The sequence below is a fragment of the Leuresthes tenuis genome, unplaced genomic scaffold (genome assembly GCF_036924035.1).
Source record: "Leuresthes tenuis unplaced genomic scaffold, fLeuTen1.0.hap1 SCAF_1, whole genome shotgun sequence".
Taxonomy (NCBI): domain Eukaryota; kingdom Metazoa; phylum Chordata; class Actinopteri; order Atheriniformes; family Atherinopsidae; genus Leuresthes; species Leuresthes tenuis.
The window spans coordinates 9,975,603-9,994,054 of NW_027325355.1; the positions used below are offsets into that span (position 1 = coordinate 9,975,603).

Here is an 18,452-nt window from a genome sequence, read left to right on the forward strand (position 1 = left end):
AAACCAAAAGCCTCTCCACTCCAGGAGGAAAACAAAGAGCTATTAAAGATAAGAAACTCGCAGCTCTCCTAATGAGGCGGACTTAAACAAAAGAAGCTCTCTCAAAAACAGAGGCACTATGAAACCTCAAACAGGCAACTTTATATCTAACAGCACACACTGAGAGCTGCTCTGCAGAATAAATACTTTTACTGGTGGAAGTGTTAGTAAATGTTGCTGATGACACTTTGATTCTTTTACCTGAGTGAGGTTTTAGATGCAGAACTTTTACTGGGAGTTGAATATTTCTCAGTGTGGCATCAGTGCTTGTAAAGGATCTACACCACTGTCACCTTTTATAAGTGAATTTTAAGCTAAAGGCTTCCTGTTTGCCCCAGGTTAGGGCTAAGCTGATCCGGGTCAGGGGTTAAGTTGCACCGTCTGGGGGTGAACTGACCATCAAACTGAATCTAAATCAAAGCCATAAGAAATTTCAACCATAACTTACCTCTTTGAAAAACTGATTTAAAAGTCCATTATTGTTTTGTAAGTGGTCATATTCATTTTCTTCAGGATAACTTCACATTAAATCTGATAAACAAAAAAAATGTCATTAAAGTTGGAATCTTCCCTGAAACAGAAATGCTGAAGTGGAATGAATGAATAAATGTCCCCAAAACTTTCCATCCTTCCACTTTCTTTAAATCATGGTTTCAGGGGGACTGGAGCCTATCTGTCACAGAAACTCCTCAACATTCCAGTCTAATAACAAGTCTGAAACTAAAGCAAAAACTGCAGCCCCAAATGAACATTGGCATGATATAGGCTGTGTCAAATGCAAAAGCAGTCCCATTTTCCCTTTTTGGAACTCATCCTTTCTAAGGACAAAGTTAAATGTATGAGGATCAAACACAACAAGTACCTGGGACATGTCAACAGATCCAGGAAATCCAGGAACCAGCAAACTGAGAGCCAAAGAGAAACTGAGGCGTCTGCCAACAAATCAGCAGCAGCTGAAGCTGATCAACTTCCTGATGTGTCATGAGGTGATCACATGTTTCAACAAAAGACATCAAATAACAGCTGAAGCTGCATTACAGACAATAAGAGATGTGGAAGCAGCATCAAAGCTGAAAAATGGGAACTTTAAACCTTGTTGGATGTGAAATTAAATGTGCTGAAGAGCAGGATTTCTACACACGTCAGTCATCATCATGATGTGAGTGTTCAGCTGCATAGAAACATAAGAAGAAGAAGCTCCACTTTAAGACTGTGTGATTCCAGAGATGATCCAGCATTGATCACTTCCAGTTTCTGGAGAATTTGTTTAAAAAAAGAAGCTTTCAGGTGAATTGATTTGATTGTGGATGTGAAGTGTGTCAGCGCCCCCTGCAGGTTGTAGAGAGAAGAGAAAAAGCTTACAGCACCTGGTATTCCCAGCCGGTCTCCCATCCAAATACTAACCAGGCCCCCTGCTTAGCTTTCGAGATCAGGCGTGTTCAGGGTGGTGTGGCCGTAAGCAAAAGTCACCGTAACAAATATCTATTATATAGCTGCTTGAACCATATGTTTCTTTTAGTTTTTCACCTAATTGGCTTGAGGGGCTGATGCTGATCCTGCACATGTTCTTCTCTCTCGTGTTGGTTCTCTGCAGCTGAAAGTGAGACTCTCAGATAACTTAGTGTCTGTCGACCTCTTCTGTTCCCTGTGTGTAGTTTTGTGTTCAGCGTCACACAGAGAGAGCGAGGCTGCTTAGTTAGATGATATCATCACAAATTGCTCATTTTTAAACAGTTACATTATATCTTAGAAGTCAGAACACAGTGATAGATGTTGTTTCAGCATCTATAAAAAGCTGATTTGTGACTGATTCTCTCGCTTACGGCCATACCACCCTGAACACGCCCGATCTCGTCCGATCTCGGAAGCTAAGCAGGGTCGGGCCTGGTTAGTACTTGGATGGGAGACCGCCTGGGAATACCAGGTGCTGTAAGCTTTTTACACCTGCAGGAGGCGCTGCTGCTCACTCAACACGGACAGCTTCATGACATACTTCACATCAGGAAGGAAATCGGTCAAATAAATTCACTTTTCAATCTTTGTCAAAGACTGGAAATGAGCGCACACATAAACCTCATTTAGGTCACTCTGTCATATCATCTTCCAGCACTGCTCAGCTCACAGTGACTTCATCTGTCTCAATTCTTCTGGATACCAAACACACACAAATATTATTGTCTCACATTAGTCTGCAGACTGTTAACAGATCTTCCTGCAGTCTGCAGATTCATCCCATTTCCTTCCTTCCTAAGAATCCCTGCTGATATCCAAGGTGCTGATCCCAGATCTGCTCAGATGTCCCAGGTTCTCCTCTGCTTTTATCCTCACACACTGAACTGTCTCCTCATCTATGTGTTAACAACCAGAACCCACTGATGTGGGCTCAGAAATAAAGTTTCCATTGTTTTCCAAACACAAATGAATAAATTACAGAGATTTACTGAGGCCAGAAAGAAAAAGTGCACGTGCAGCCACTTTAAACTGTCAAACAGGCAACTTTATATCTAACAGCAAACACTGAGAGCTGCTCTGCAGAATAAATACTTTTACTGGTGGAAGTGTTAGTAAATGTTGCTGATGACACTTTGATTCTTTTGCCTGAGTGAGGTTTTAGATGCAGAACTTTTACTGGGAGTTGAATATTTCTCAGTGTGGCATCAGTGCTTGTAAAGGATCTACACCACTGTCACCTGACTCAAAATCAACACTAATCAAATTGAAAGAAGTTCATAATCAGCTTTTATAAGTGAATTATAAGCAAAAGGCTTCCTGTTTGCCCCAGGTTAGGGCTAAGCTGATCCGGGTCAGGGGGCAAGTTGCACCGTCTGGGGGTGAACTGACCATCAAACTGAATCTAAATCAAAGCCATAAGAAATTTCAACCATAACTTACCTCTTTGAAAAACTGATTTAAAAGTCCATTATTGTTTTGTAAGTGGTCATATTAATTTTCTTCAGGATAACTTCACATTAAATCTGATAAACAAAAAAAATGTCCTTAAAGTTGGAATCTTCCCTGAAACAGAAATGCTGAAGTGGAATGAATGAATAAATGTCCCCAAAACTTTCCATCCTTCCACTTTCTTTAAATCATGGTTTCAGGGGGACTGGAGCCTATCTGTCACAGAAACTCCTCAACATTCCAGTCTAATAACAAGTCTGAAACTAAAGCAAAAACTGCAGCCCCAAATGAACATTGGCATGATATAGGCTGTGTCAAATGCAAAAGCAGTCCCTGATTCCCTTTTTGGAACTCATCCTTTCTAAGGACAAAGTTAAATGTATGAGGATCAAACACAACAAGTACCTGGGACATGTCAACAGATCCAGGAAATCCAGGAACCAGCAAACTGAGAGCCAAAGAGAAACTGAGGCGTCTGCCAACAAATCAGCAGCAGCTGAAGCTGATCAACTTCCTGATGTGTCATGAGGTGATCACATGTTCCAACAAAAGACATCAAATAACAGCTGAAGCTGCATTAAAGACAATAAGAGATGTGGAAGCAGCATCAAAGCTGAAAAATGGGAACTTTAAACCTTGTTGGATGTGAAATTAAATGTGCTGAAGAGCAGGATTTCTACACACGTCAGTCATCATCATGATGTGAGTGTTCAGCTGCATAGAAACATAAGAAGAAGAAGCTCCACTTTAAGACTGTGTGATTCCAGTGATGATCCAGCATTGATCACTTCCAGTTTCTGGAGAATTTGTTTAAAAAAAGAAGCTTTCTGGTGAATTGATTTGATTGTGGATGTGAAGTGTGTCAGCGCCCCCTGCAGGTTGTAGAGAAAAGAGAAAAAGCTTACAGCACCTGGTATTCCCAGGCGGTCTCCCATCCAAATACTAACCAGGCCCCCTGCTTAGCTTTCGAGATCAGGCGTGTTCAGGGTGGTGTGGCCGTAAGCAAAAGTCACCGTAACAAATATCTATTATATAGCTGCTTGAACCATATGTTTCTTTTAGTTTTTCACCTAATTGGCTTGAGAGGCTGATGCTGATCCTGCACATGTTCTTCTCTCTCGTGTTGGTTCTCTGCAGCTGAAAGTGAGACTCTCAGATAACTTAGTGTCTGTCGACCTCTTCTGTTCCCTGTGTGTAGTTTTGTGTTCAGCGTCACACAGAGAGACCGAGGCTGCTTAGTTAGATGAAATCATCACAAATTGCTCATTTTTAAACAGTTACATTATATTTTAGAAGTCAGAACACAGTCATAGATGTTGTTTCAGCATCTATAAAAAGCTGATTTGTGACTGATTCTCTCGCTTACGGCCATACCACCCTGAACACGCCCGATCTCGTCCGATCTCGGAAGCTAAGCAGGGTCGGGCCTGTTTAGTACTTGGATGGGAGACCGCCTGGGAATACCAGGTGCTGTAAGCTTTTTACACCTGCAGGAGGCGCTGCTGCTCACTCAACACGGACAGCTTCATGACATACTTCACATCAGGAAGGAAATCGGTCAAATAAATTCACTTTTCAATCTTTGTCAAAGACTGGAAATGAGCGCACACATAAACCTCATTTAGGTCACTCTGTCATATCATCTTCCAGCACTGCTCAGCTCACAGTGACTTCATCTGTCTCAATTCTTCTGGATACCAAACACACACAAATATTATTGTCTCACATTAGTCTGCAGACTGTTAACAGATCTTCCTGCAGTCTGCAGATTCATCCCATTTCCTTCCTTCCTAAGAATCCCTGCTGATATCCAAGGTGCTGATCCCAGATCTGCTCAGATGTCCCAGGTTCTCCTCTGCTTTTATCCTCACACACTGAACTGTCTCCTCATCTATGTGTTAACAACCAGAACCCACTGATGTGGGCTCAGAAATAAAGTTTCCAATGTTTTCCAAACACAAATGAATAAATTACAGAGATTTGCTGAGGCCAGATAGAAAAAGTGCACGTGCAGCCACTTTAAACTGTCAAACAGGCAACTTTATATCTAACAGCAAACACTGAGAGCTGCTCTGCAGAATAAATACTTTTACTGGTGGAAGTGTTAGTAAATGTTGCTGATGACACTTTGATTCTTTTACCTTTTTACCTGAGTGAGGTTTTAGATTCAGAACTTTTACTGGGAGTTGAATATTTCTCAGTGTGGCATCAGTGCTTGTAAAGGATCTACACCACTGCCACCTGACTCAAAATCAACACTAATCAAATTGAAAGAAGTTCATAATCAGCTTTTTTAAGTGAATTATAAGCTAAAGGCTTCCTGTTTGCCCCAGGTTAGGGTTAAGCTGATCCGGGTCAGGGGGTAAGTTGCACCGTCTGGGGGTGAACTGACCATCAAATTGAATCTAAATCAAAGCCATAAGAAATTTCAACCATAACTTACCTCTTTGAAAAACTGATTTAAAAGTCCATTATTGTTTTGTAAGTGGTCATATTAATTTTCTTCAGGATAACTTAACATTAAATCTGATAATAAAAAAAAAAATGTCATTAAAGTTGGAATCTTCCCTGAAACAGAAATGCTGAAGTGGAATGAATGAATAAATGTCCCCAAAACTTTCCATCCTTCCACTTTCTTTAATTCATGGTTTCAGGGGGAGTGGAGCCTATCTGTCACAGAAACTCCTCAACATTCCAGTCTAATAACAAGTCTGAAACTAAAGCAAAAACTGCAGTCCCAAATGAACATTGGCATGATATAGGCTGTGTCAAATGCAAAAGCAGTCCCTGTTTCCCTTTTTGGAACTCATCCTTTCTAAGGACAAAGTTAAATGTATGAGGATCAAACACAACAAGTACCTGGGACATGTCAACAGATCCAGGAAATCCAGGAACCAGCAAACTGAGAGCCAAAGAGAAACTGAGGCGTCTGCCAACAAATCAGCAGCAGCTGAAGCTGATCAACTTCCTGATGTGTCATGAGGTGATCACATGTTTCAACTAAAGACATCAGATAGACATAGCTTTAACAGCTGCAGACCAATATCAATACTTTCACAGTTTGTTCAGAAACTAGATAGTTTTATTGAAAACAACAGCTTATTGAATGAGAGTCAATATGGGTTTGGGTCAAATAGGTCTACAGCTGCAGCAATAATGAAGGTGACAGAAGAAATCCCAACTGCAACGGACAGAAAGAAGTTTACCATATGAACCATTCATTGAGCTGAAGAAAGCTTTTCACACTATTGATCATTCAATATAACTTTCAGAGTTAAATAGCTTTGGTGTGAGAGGAGTTGCTTTAAAGGGGAACTCCTGTATTTTAAAACCTGGACCTTATTTCTGGCATGAAATACGTTTCATCTACTCACAGAACAGTTTGGCGAAAGTCGGCATCCTTCGGGAGCTATTTAGAAAACTCGCAATCAGCGTATATCCATATAACGGAGTTAATGGGACGATGCAGCCTCTAAATAAGACATTATCTGTCTTAATTTCACCAATACTTTAAGAAAAATGAATGAACAAACGTGTACAATAGCTCTGTTAGCTCATAGGTGCTGTTATGTGGCTACTTGCGGCTATAGGAGAGCTAACGGAGGGATTTCTACACAGGCCCTCTACTGGGACAACCAATTTAACCAATTTAAAACAAATGTGTATCTCAGCTGCAGGAGTCAAACTTTGGAATTCTCAACATAATGATTTAAAAGGTTTTTCAGATGTTTCCCTGTTCAAAAAATGTATGAGGAGAAAACAATTGGACATTAAATAAGACATTAGACAGTGGAAGGAGCTGCACCCATCTGTCCCAGACAGCCCTGATGGGAGCAGGCTGGTCAGAGCTTTCTCTGGTGTCTCTGTTGTCAAATCTGAGGACTCTTGATATCATTTGAAAGGTCTGAAGTGACATTGTTGCTCGAAAATATTTCTGCCTGTCGATGCGTCCCAGAGACGATCAGTGGCCTCATTGCAGGATCTGTGCACTCCAGCAAAAAGAAGAAGCATCCAGGTGTTCCTCATCAGTGTCTTTCCACATGTTGCCGTGGACTTTTGTTCCTTCAAGGTTTGACTCTTTTTAATGGCATAAATAGCTCAAAACATGTGTTGATGTCACTGATTCTGGTCACAGCAAACCCTGTGATTCCAGGAGTCATTTTGATGACATCTGCAGCAGCTGCCCTGCCATCATGTACATCATGAGGTACTGAGCTCCAACACATCTTACCATTTTTGGACTTGAGTCTTTCAGCAGGAGCAGCTTCAGCACCGGTGACCTCCTCATCAGATGAGTGTCTTCTGGATGATATTCCACTTTGTCTTCCTCCTCAGAAACCTGCTCATCCGTATCTCCATGCTGCTCTGTGTCCTCTCCCTCATTTTCACCAGAAATATGATGCAGAACTTCTCTCACTGAGAATCTTCTTTTCATTTTGGCATGCTGCACATTGGAGATGTGCACTCTGCAGGTCACCAACTCCACACTGAACTGAGCTCACATGTGTGGACATGCCCGTCTTTGCTTGTTCTGTTTCTGTGCAGGTAAACTGGATAACAAGGCAAAATGAGAATCCCCTAAAGCTCACATGATGAGGAGAGGAGCTGGCTGTCAGTGTGTTGGCTGACAGTGCCCTGATGATGTCATCTGTGGCTCTAATTATTGCTTTATAATCTTATTTTTGTAACTGGGACGAAACCGACCCGAACAACACAGAAGTCTTAATTTCAGCCTGAGCTTTTTACAATTTAGTTTTATTTTGGTTCCTGACAATAGATAAATCAACTCCAGTTAACTGTAAATATGAAAAACTGTGGTATTCATGTCTCATCCCATCATCACCATTACAGCACCGCTGCTGGAGCTGATACAGACACACAGGAGACTTCTAACATTTTATCAGTATCAGTTTTACACAGACAGCTGGATCCAGGATGACTCTGATTGCTGTGCAGACCTGAGAGATGTCACCTTGATGTGTTCACAGTTTGTCACATGATGACAGATGTTTTTAGTCTCTGTGCACACATCTGGTGCATCTGTCGCAGCACTAAAACTACAGAGCTCCTGCACAGTACAAATCCCAGTTTAAACCGTGGTTTTGATATATTTTCTGGTGATTATCAGCGACTTATTCTGTTCCATCACTGTGAGTCTTCCCAACATTAGGACTGCTTTCAGCCTACATGGATGGGACAGTAATGGGTGGTGTTTCCATCGGCCGGTGACAGACATAACAACAAAATAACGAGACAGAGACGAAGAGACTGAGCGTGGCGTCTGTGACAAGAAGAGTCAGAAACTAATGACATGGATGAAAGTGAACTCTGCTCACAGTGTAGATTCAGAGCAGGAAGTTAGTCCTCACCCATCACTGTGTTTAACTGTTTGAAGCTGTCGGCTGGAAGAAGGATTCTTGGCAAATGTGTTGACAGTGTAGATTATCTTCAGTAATTCCTTCTTCATCCAGTTTAAAATCACAGAGAGTTAAGATTCCTCAGATCAGATGATGATCTGGACATTCTTGCATTAGCTCTCTGATCTCAGTGAGACTTCCTGGTTGAATAAAGGTGATGATGTGAGGTTCAGTTAGCTTTGCATTCACAGAGCTGTGGAAATTTCCCTTAAAACAGGTTACTTTGTACTGTTAGACCAAAAAGGTACATTTCAGAACCTGTACTAAGTTGAAGCAGAACTTTTATTTTTTGACAAAGTATTTTAGTTAATTTTTTACAAAAGTATATGTGCCTCTACTTAAAAAGAGGTTCTGTGTACTTTAGCAGCCCCTGAAGGAGAGTCAGAAATCATCAGTCACACCTGAACACACCTGAGTGTGTCATATAAAGCTGACCTCTGATCACTTTAAGACTCTTTTATGCTTTGCAGAGTTTCAGAGTGACGGCAGCCTGCAGACACAGAGGACTGATGTCGGAGAAGCAGCAGAGGATTTCCTCTTCTTCCACACAGACCTGGTCCAGACAGCAGAGAGCTGCAGAGGGAAGAAGTTCATGGAAGAAGCTGAGTAAGTGACACTTTGATTCATTTAACAAAGTCTCTGAGCAGAGAGAGATTTCCTCTGCTGATGAGACACAAGTCATGTGAGCTGAGAGTAAACAGCAACAATCAGTGTGTGTTGATGAGGAGCTGCAGCTTGTTACCAACATGAAATGTTTCCCACTCAGTCTGCTGCTGTTTTCTCCTCCAACAGAGGAACTCTGACTGGAATGTGCTGTTCACTCACACTCTGTTCATCACTGCTCTCTGAACACACTCACAATAAAACTCTGAGTCCTGATATGAGATCCAGATTAATCCTGGACTCTGATCCTGTTGGACTCTGATACTCAACCTGTTTTATGAAGGATCATAATTCAGGTGTGTCTGGAGCCTCTGTGTGTGATCATGTGGACTCATCAGTGAATAATATTTAACAGAGAGGAGTGACCGCTCCCTGGTGGTTCCTGTCAGACTGCAGTGATCCTGCAGGATGGATTTCTGGAGTCCTGCTGCTACTTATCTACAGTGTAGCTGTTCATGCTGCAGGTTCAGATAATCAGTGTGTGTCAGTAAATGGAAATGTTTCATCATCATCATCATCATCAGGATCATGATGTCTGTGCTGCTCCATGCCTCCCTCTAGTGGACTGGTGGAAGAACAGCAGCTGATCTTTTTACAGCCCAAATGATGGAGAGGAGGATTTGAGTTGATGTGCAGATGAATGATTTGTGTTTCCTCTGCAGATGAAGGTAGAAAGTGTGTGTGAGCTGATGTGAATTCAGCAGCATGGATCAGTGTGAGGACACTAAAACCACTCTGTGTGGGGAACATGAGAGCCAGAGCAAAGCTCAGAGGTGAGATGACCATCTCTAACTGTCCATGACTCTGCTCCATGTCAGAGCTCAGCACTCACATCACCAAACCACCTTTATTCACAGTTTAGTGTTGCGTTAAAGACCAGAACAAAAACAAATTTCTCATGATGCTGGGCCTGGACTTAAACCTCAACCTGCATCTGGACCAAGATCTGTCAACTTCAGGAAGAGTCTCCACATCGATCATCATATTTTTCTAACCCACACACGCTTGTCTTCCTTTTCGTCCAGCTCGCTGTTCACTACACCTGTAACTGAATCTGAAGAACCAGTTCCTAAAATCAAACCTAATTATTGGCTTTCTGAAGCGTCCTCTGAACCTAAACCTGGCTCCCATCCTGAAGCTTCTGCTAGATATAAGCCCAAAGCTCTATTTGGGTCTGTATCTGAACCAGCACCAGCAATCACATCCAGACTTCATCCTGAATATGAACCACCAGTTGTGCCAAGACTAGAGTCTGGACTGCATTCAGCTCTTGAAAGACAGCCTCTGAAGTAAACTGAAGCTGAAATTTACTCAAATTGGCTTCATGGTGAAATATCTTATTATTACATACATTACTCTTATTACATACTAAAATAAAAAAAAGAAGAACTTTACAACGGCCAAGCGTTTGATTTATATTCAGCTTCGGCCACAAATTTTCAATTCAGTGCATCCCTAGTAATTTACTTTTGCATCAGTTTTATTAGTTTTTGTTGCATTATAGAGAACTTACCAATTTTGTTTTTTCTTATAGAGCAAACATGGAGACACCTGTGGAGCACCTGCAGGACCCTCCAACTCAGGCAGCTCCACCACCTTCAGCAGGTAGGAGTCTATCAGTTTCTGCATGGAGACATCAGTGAGGCAGAGACACATGATGCTCAAACTGACCAATCACAGCGACGGTTGTTTCTGTGTGGGTCCTTAAGCTTTCAGTTAGCAGTGACTGTTAGACTCTTTAACTATGTTATAAACCCTTAATACAGCTGCAGCAGTGGGCAGAGGCAGGGTACAACACCCCACAGGTCAGTCACAGCTCTGATATGTAAGGAATAACACCAGTTACCATGGTGATAAGCGCCTCACTACAGTCTAACGTAATTTAAATTCCTTTAATTTAAAGATCTCTGCAGGCTGCCATTGGTGTGATACCATCATTGAACAGAATGTAGAATGAGTTTTTAGGTGATGTCTTTCCAGAATAACAAGTAACAGGTAAAGGAACCTGTTCTATCCCACTGATATCTGATCCAACACATCAGCCTTTATATCAGAGAGTATACGTCAGATTAAAATTTACTTTGATTTGGTCATTGAATCTCTACATTATTTTGGGTCACTGTCAGAGCTAACTCCGCTGCTTATCAAGTTCAGAGCTTGATGTGCAGCTGTCAGGATATTAATGGCAGATGGATATAAACTTTTCACAAATTATACAAGTTTTCATTTTGGTTTTGGAAACAAAAATCTAAAAAAGTTTTATTTGTAAATGTGTTTATTTTGAAAATGCTTCAGATTTTCATCACTACTTTCTACTATTAGCTTTAATTGATCTTCAAACAGATTCACCCATCAAAAACCATCTGGTTAAATATAAAACAAACCATTTCTGATCAAGATATCTTTGTTCTGAAACACAAACAACAGCAATGACTCTGAGAGTCTGGAAGGTTCATAAAATCAAAAGCACTCTTCTTGCACCAACCAAATTGACTTAAATTTTTGGAATACCTTGATGTTCAGCCTTTTATATCATGAACATATTGTTTACATTAACACTCTGGTCCCATTTGCTCACTTGGTTTGTGTCAGTACAGTGGTGCAAGGTAGGGAGGACCCAGATGCAGACTTCCAAAAATCAAACAAAGATTTATTCCAAATAAGCATAAGGCAGAGCACCGGGCAAGAACTGAAAACGCGGCTGAGCCGGATAGCAAAAAATGCTTTAGCGTTAGCGAAACATTACAAGACTTAACTATGAATTTAAATATACAATACTTTGAATAATAATACTGTGACTATGGAAACTATGGTGGCAAAAAACCTGACTTAACAAGCCGTGAACATGAAGATAAGTGAGGATTTCGCAATGACTGACTGAACGTGGAAATTGAATACTGTGGGGAGGTGATTAGTGATGATGTGCAGCTGTGGAACAGAAACAGGTGTCTTGAGTGAAGACTAAGTGACAGGGAAAAGAACATGACAAGAAAATAAACCAAGAACCTGAAAACATAACAAATAACCTGAAAACAAGATTAATCAAAACATAAAACGTGACAGTTTGGGTGTGTGGTATTAGGACTAAACACTTTTTGGGAAATCTTCTACACAGACCGAGCTCCTCTTCCCTCAGCCTCACAGGTATATGATATCCCCTTATCAACAAAAGCACAATGAAAGCTATGTTCATGACATCATTCATCACTGACTGTCTCCCTGGGCTCCTGCTTCCTATTATCCAGCACTTTACTGTGTCAGCTTTCAAAATGTACATGAACCCCTGAAGTAGTCATGATTCATTATTTTTACATTTCAAGAACATTTATAGTTCATGTCTATGACATCTTGCAGAGAGCGAACTCAACAGAATACGAATGGAGTTTGTGAAGAGGGTGACGGAAGAAATCCTCAAGCAGTTGCTTGATGCCCTCTTAGCAGATGGTGTCTTCAGTGATTTGGAGAAAGAAGCAATAATCGAGGAGAACCAGACCAGAGCAGATAAGGCACGAAGACTCGTCGATGATGTAAGAAGAAAAGGAGAGGAAGCCTGCAGGAAGATGATGGAACATCTTCAAAAATTAGATCGTACACTTTCCTCTCAGCTGTGTTTGTTATCTGGCCCATCAGCACAAGAAGGTAAAGCCACATATTTCTGTAATAAGGGCTTAGAGGGTGCATGGGAGTTCGCCCAACTAGTATACATGTGTTTTGGAGACTTGGAGAAGGTATTCAAACGTGTCCCTCAGGGAGTATGAAGTGCTGGACCCCTTGATAGGGGCTGTTAGGTCTTTGTATGACCGGTGTCAGAGTCTGGTCCTCATTGCCGGCAGTAAGTCGGATGTGTTTTCCGTTGAGGGGTGGACTACGTCAGGGCTGCCCTTTGTCACCAATTGTGCTCATAATTTTTATGGACAAAATTTCTAGGTGCAGCCAGGGGCCTGTGGGAGTCTGGTTTGGCGACCTCAGAATCAGGTCTCTGCTCTTTGTGGATGATGTGATTCTGTTAGCGTCATTGGGCCGTGATCTTCAGCTCTCATTGGAGCAGTGCAGCCGAGTGTGAAGCAGCTGGGGTGAGAATCAGCAAAATCGGAGACCGTGGTCCTCAGCCGGAAAAGGGTGGAATGCCCTCTCCGGGTTTGGAATGAGATCCTTCCCCAAGTGGAGGAGTTCAAGTATCTCGGGGTCTTGGTCACGAGTGAGGGACGAATGAAGTGGGAGATTGACAGGCAGATTGGTGCGGGGTGTCAGCAGTGATGTGGCCTCTGCATCGGCCTGTTGTGGTGAAGAAGGAGCTGAGCCAGAAGGCGAAGCTCTCGATTTACAGTCTATGTTCTATGTTCTACCCTCACTTATGGTCACGAGCTATGGGTAGTGACCGAAAGAACGAGATCACGGATACAAGCGGCCGGGTGTCTGGGCTCTCCCTTAGAGATAGAGTGAGAAGCTCAATCATCTGGGAGGGGCTCTGTGTAGAGCCACTGCTCCTCCACATCTAGAGGTGCCAGATGAGGTGGCTCGGGCATCTGGTTAGGATGCCTCCTGGACGCCTCTGTTTCGGGCACGTCCCACTGGGAGGAGACCCAAGGGAAGACCCAAGACATGTTGGAAAGACTATGTCTCTCGGCTGACTTGGGAACGCCTCGGGGTCCCCCCAGAAGAGCTGGAGGAAGTGACAGAGGACAGGGACATCTGGGCTTCTCTGCTCAAGCTGCTGCCCCCGCGACCCAACCCCCAAACAAGCGGCAGATAATGGAGGGATGGATGGATGGATGGATGGAGGGTTCAGCACACTGGTCGCAAAGTACAGAGCAAAATAGACACGTTATTTTGTTGTTGGCAGGCAGAAAGCTATTGGTTGTTATGTGTTGTAGGCTTTATGTAGTCAATAAGGACGATTAATCTGTCCTGTTCCCATCTACATTGCAATGCACCCCTGCACTGACAGTGATTCTGTGGGTGCAGGAGGGAACATCGCAAATAATTCACCCACACAACCAGCTTGTTGTGTCCATTTTTGCCTTGTCGTGCACTTTTCACAGCGACAAACCATCATTACACAACGCAAGCTGTAAAAAATGAATGGGTTACATAGTGAAGCGGTGGGATTGTCTCATGAGGTCTGAGAGGGCCATTAGTAGATGAGCAGTGTAATTTTTACAGACTTGAACCAACACCAATTCAGTTCCACATTAGTTTGTGTAGTAGCTGCATCTGTGTGGCATGATAGATACAGTGGAGTCCATCTTTAACCTCGGTAGAAGTGGGAGAAACATTCTTGGGAGATGCTCTTCAGTTGCATTTTCTGAGGGTTTATCTCTTGGTTTATCTGAGGGAATGTTTGGAGTAGCCTTTTTTCTGAGGGCTTTGAACAGGGTTATGGTTGCTAATGTGTTTACAGAAAATAATCTCTGATTTTAAGGTGTGTTTGGATGTGTGTTTCAGATGGAAGCTCCACCTGTGCAGCAGCACGTGAATGTAGGGTTTGCAGTAAAGTTTGGTGTTGAGGATCTTCTGCAGTTGTTTAATGTATTTATTATTTTCACATGGAGTGAGTGTTTTTAGTGGGATTATCTTCTTGTTTTTCTTGGTTTGTATTATTCACTTATGGTTGGTAGTTTATTGAAAACTTGTGTCCTGTTTTTTTCTGAGGAAAGGCCTTGAGTTGCTTCCCTTGCGGAGGGCTTTGAGTTGGGTGTGTGATTTAAAACTCCAAAGGTTTTACACCAAACTGTTGTTTTGTTATAGGGTTTGCAGACATCTGATCCTCCCCATCTACACTGTTGTGTGTTAGAATAAATTGAAAGGGACAGAAAAATGATTTGTGTCTTTCATTTGCAATTATAGCCTATATTAATAACTGTAACTGAGATAAGTGCCTCATCAGAGTTTGAGGTAAATTTTCATTTAAAGGCACATGACTTTATTTACTCGATATCTATGCTCCATACACTGCTCAGTAAGAGGAAACCTTCTTGTCTCCCATTTTGTCTTTCAGAGGTGCTTCACAGGTGTCAAACCAAACTCAAGTGTAACTTGAAGAAGAAGTTCCAGTGTGTGTTTGAGGGGATTGCTAAAGCAGGAAACCCAACCCTTCTGAATCAGATCTACACAGAGCTCTACATCACAGAGGGAGGGACTGGAGAGGTCAATGATGAACATGAGGTCAGACAGATTGAAACAGCATCCAGGAAAGCAGGCAGAGCAGAAACAACCATCAGACAAGAAGACATCTTTAAACTCCCACCTGGAAGAGATGAACCAATCAGAACAGTGATGACAAAGGGAGTGGCTGGCATTGGGAAAACAGTCTTAACACAGAAGTTCACTCTGGACTGGGCTGAAGGCAAAGCCAACCAGGACATCCAGTTCATGTTTCCATTCACTTTCAGAGAGCTGAATGTGCAGAAAGAGAAAAAGTTCAGCTTGGTGGAACTTGTTCATAAATTCTTTGATGAAACCAAAGAAGCAGGAATCTGCAGCTTTGAAGAGTTCCAGGTTGTGTTCATCTTTGACGGTCTGGATGAGTGTCGACTTCCTCTGGACTTCCACAACAAGGAGCCCCTGACTGATGTTACAGAGTCCACCTCAGTGGATGTGCTGCTGACAAACCTCATCAGGGGGAAACTGCTTCCCTCTGCTCGCCTCTGGATAACCACACGACCTGCAGCAGCCAATCAGATCCCTCCTGACTGTGTTGACATGGTGACAGAGGTCAGAGGGTTCACTGACCCACAGAAGGAGGAGTACTTCAGGAAGAGATTCAGAGATAAGAAGCAGGCCAGCAGGATCATCTCCCACATCCAGACATCACGAAGCCTCCACATCATGTGCCACATCCCAGTCTTCTGCTGGATCACTGCTACAGTTCTGGAGGATGTGTTGAAAACCAGAGAGGTAGGAGAGCTGCCCAAGACCCTGACTGAGATGTACATCCACTTCCTGGTGGTTCAGGCCAAAGTGAAGAAGGTCAAGTATGATGGAGGAGCTGAGACAGATCCACACTGGAGTCCAGAGAGCAGGAAGATGATTGAGTCTCTGGGAAAACTGGCTTTTGAGCAGCTGCAGAAAGGAAACCTGATCTTCTATGAATCAGACCTGACAGAGTGTGGCATCGATATCTCAGCAGCCTCAGTGTACTCAGGAGTGTTCACACAGATCTTTAAAGAGGAGAGAGGGCTGTACCAGGAGAAGATGTTCTGCTTCATCCATCTGAGTGTTCAGGAGTTTCTGGCTGCTCTTCATGTCCATCTGACCTTCATCAGCTCTGGAGTCAACCTTCTTGGAAAACAGCCATCATCATCAGCTCCTATCGCAAGGGCACAAAGATCTTTTTCTTTAAAGTCTTTGAAAAATATGTTCGTTTTTTGCTCTGGTGTCAATCAGCAGAAAGAACAACAAACAACCTCCCAGACATCTGAAACAAGAGAAGATCATTCTGCAGATTCTCTTCGACTCTTCTACCAGAGTGCTGTGAACAAGGCCTTACAGAGTCCAAATGGACACCTGGACCTGTTCCTCCGCTTCCTCCTGGGTCTTTCACTGCAGACCAATCAGAGTCTCCTACGAGGCCTGCTGACACAGACAGGAAGTAGCTCACAGACCAATCAGGAAACAGTTGATTACATCAAGAAGAAGTTCAGTGAGAATCTGTCTGCAGAGAGAAGCATCAATCTGTTCCACTGTCTGAATGAACTGAATGATCGTTCTCTAGTGGAGCAGATCCAACAGTCCCTGAGTTCAGGAAGTCTCTCCACAGATAAACTGTCTCCTGCTCAGTGGTCAGCTCTGGTCTTCATCTTACTGTCATCAGGAAAAGATCTGGATGTGTTTGACCTGAAGAAATACTCTGCTTCAGAGGAGGCTCTTCTGAGGCTGCTGCCAGTGGTCAAAGCCTCCAACAAAGCTCTGTAAGTACATGTTTGGTTTCAGTCAGTAATGAATAAGCTGCTTTCTGCATGTAATAAAGAATGAGTTATTTATTCTTACTTCTATGTCTCTAGTCTAAGTGTCTGTAACCTCTCAGATGAAGGATGTGCAGCTGTGTCCTCAGCTCTCAGCTCCCAGTCCTCCAGTCTGACAGAACTGGACCTGAGTATCTACGGCTCAGGAGTGAAGCAGCTGTCTGATGGACTGCAGAGTCCACACCTGAAACTGGAAACTCTTAGGTTAGATTTCAATTATGTTTTGATGTTTTTCTTTTTCATGCAATGTTGTGATGCTGTAATTTTAAAATATATTTTTAAATTTTTAAAGAGGACACATAATCAAAAATCCCTTTTTATATATCTTATATTTATATAGGGAGGGGAACATGCAGTTGTTGAGGGCTGTTCAAAAACAGTTTAAAAAAAGACAACAGAGGTGTACAGAAAAAAAAGCTGAATAGAAATATTTTGAGAGATGTTTGGCCAACTCTCAGCAAAAGAGAATTCTTCCTTCATCATGAAAATACAAAACAAATGTTTTGTTCAATGAAGATTCATTGCTGTACGTTTCACATTCTGGTAGAAAACGAGCAGCTGTCCTTCCTTTTGATGTTCCCGTTCTTTGGATCAAGGTGCTGTAGCCACCTGCTGCTGTATTTACTAACTGCTCCTCACATTTTTGGATTTTCTCTTTAGATCGGCTGCAGCAAAATTACACAAATGTCTGAGCAAAGTTACAAATTTCATGTCACGATTAGACAGGGAGAGATTAAAAATGGGCAACTTGTAAGTCACATGCACAAACTGAATAATCTCAGTCTACATGTATTTTTGACATGAAACTAGTTCCATCTGAAAAGCCTTTTTCATTTGATGTGACATTGAGTCATGTCTGTGCATTTTGTTAATCTCTTATAATTTGTTTTTCTTTAGGAATATGCACTCATGTGTCATTAGAAAATATGTTTTTGGATCATGAAATAGAGATTAACAAAACTGTATATCACCTAAAAAGAAGCTATGGGGATGTTTTGGCTTCACGGAGCAAATGTGGATGGATTCTTTTAATGAGCGTTGCTTTGACAGTAACATTAAATTTTATTCAATTCTAAGTAAGTATTGTGGTGGAAAAAAATAATGAATATTATCCAAGCACTGTTAAGGTGAAAAGCACTCAGGCAGGTTTATTGAATAGTTCTTGTACAAAAGAGAACAAGACTTCAACACAGAGCACCTGTGCCAGAATGTAACTCTGATTTCCAGTTTCAGTGCATGTCGTATTATACCTGAACACAGGAGAAGGAAAAAATGTATTTGTATCAGACTGTGCAAGCTAACTTCTCCTAGCTGGACGGTCTTGCGGAGTACGCAAAGCAGAATATATAATGTAATACAGAAATGTTTTATTGGAAACATCTTATGCCTGGGAAAAGAAGACCAAGTCTCACAAGTCATTTAAACATGATGAGAAACAAGCATAAGGCTAAATAATAATTTTCATTAC

General features: G+C 42.1%; 1 protein-coding gene, 2 non-coding genes and 1 pseudogene across 3 annotated transcripts in view; 3 read left to right on the forward strand and 1 right to left on the reverse strand.

The window, feature by feature from the left end:
* Positions 1-18,452, forward strand: part of LOC140292462 (NLR family CARD domain-containing protein 3-like) — a 596,771-nt gene that overhangs the window by 570,688 nt on the left and 7,631 nt on the right. Inside the window, exons 5-8 of the mRNA XM_072379489.1 lie at positions 10,555-10,625; positions 12,375-12,659; positions 15,019-16,363; positions 16,448-16,930. Coding sequence (XP_072235590.1) covers positions 10,555-10,625; positions 12,375-12,659; positions 15,019-16,363; positions 16,448-16,930 — 2,184 coding nt within the window. The remainder of the gene's footprint in view (positions 1-10,554; positions 10,626-12,374; positions 12,660-15,018; positions 16,364-16,447; positions 16,931-18,452) is intronic.
* Positions 1,857-1,975, forward strand: LOC140299543 (5S ribosomal RNA). Its single transcript, XR_011914742.1, has one exon. It is a non-coding gene; the product is annotated as a 5S ribosomal RNA (ribosomal RNA).
* LOC140296957 (5S ribosomal RNA) lies at positions 3,839-3,944 on the reverse strand (annotated as a pseudogene).
* On the forward strand, positions 4,301-4,419 carry LOC140317871 (5S ribosomal RNA). Its single transcript, XR_011917800.1, has one exon. It is a non-coding gene; the product is annotated as a 5S ribosomal RNA (ribosomal RNA).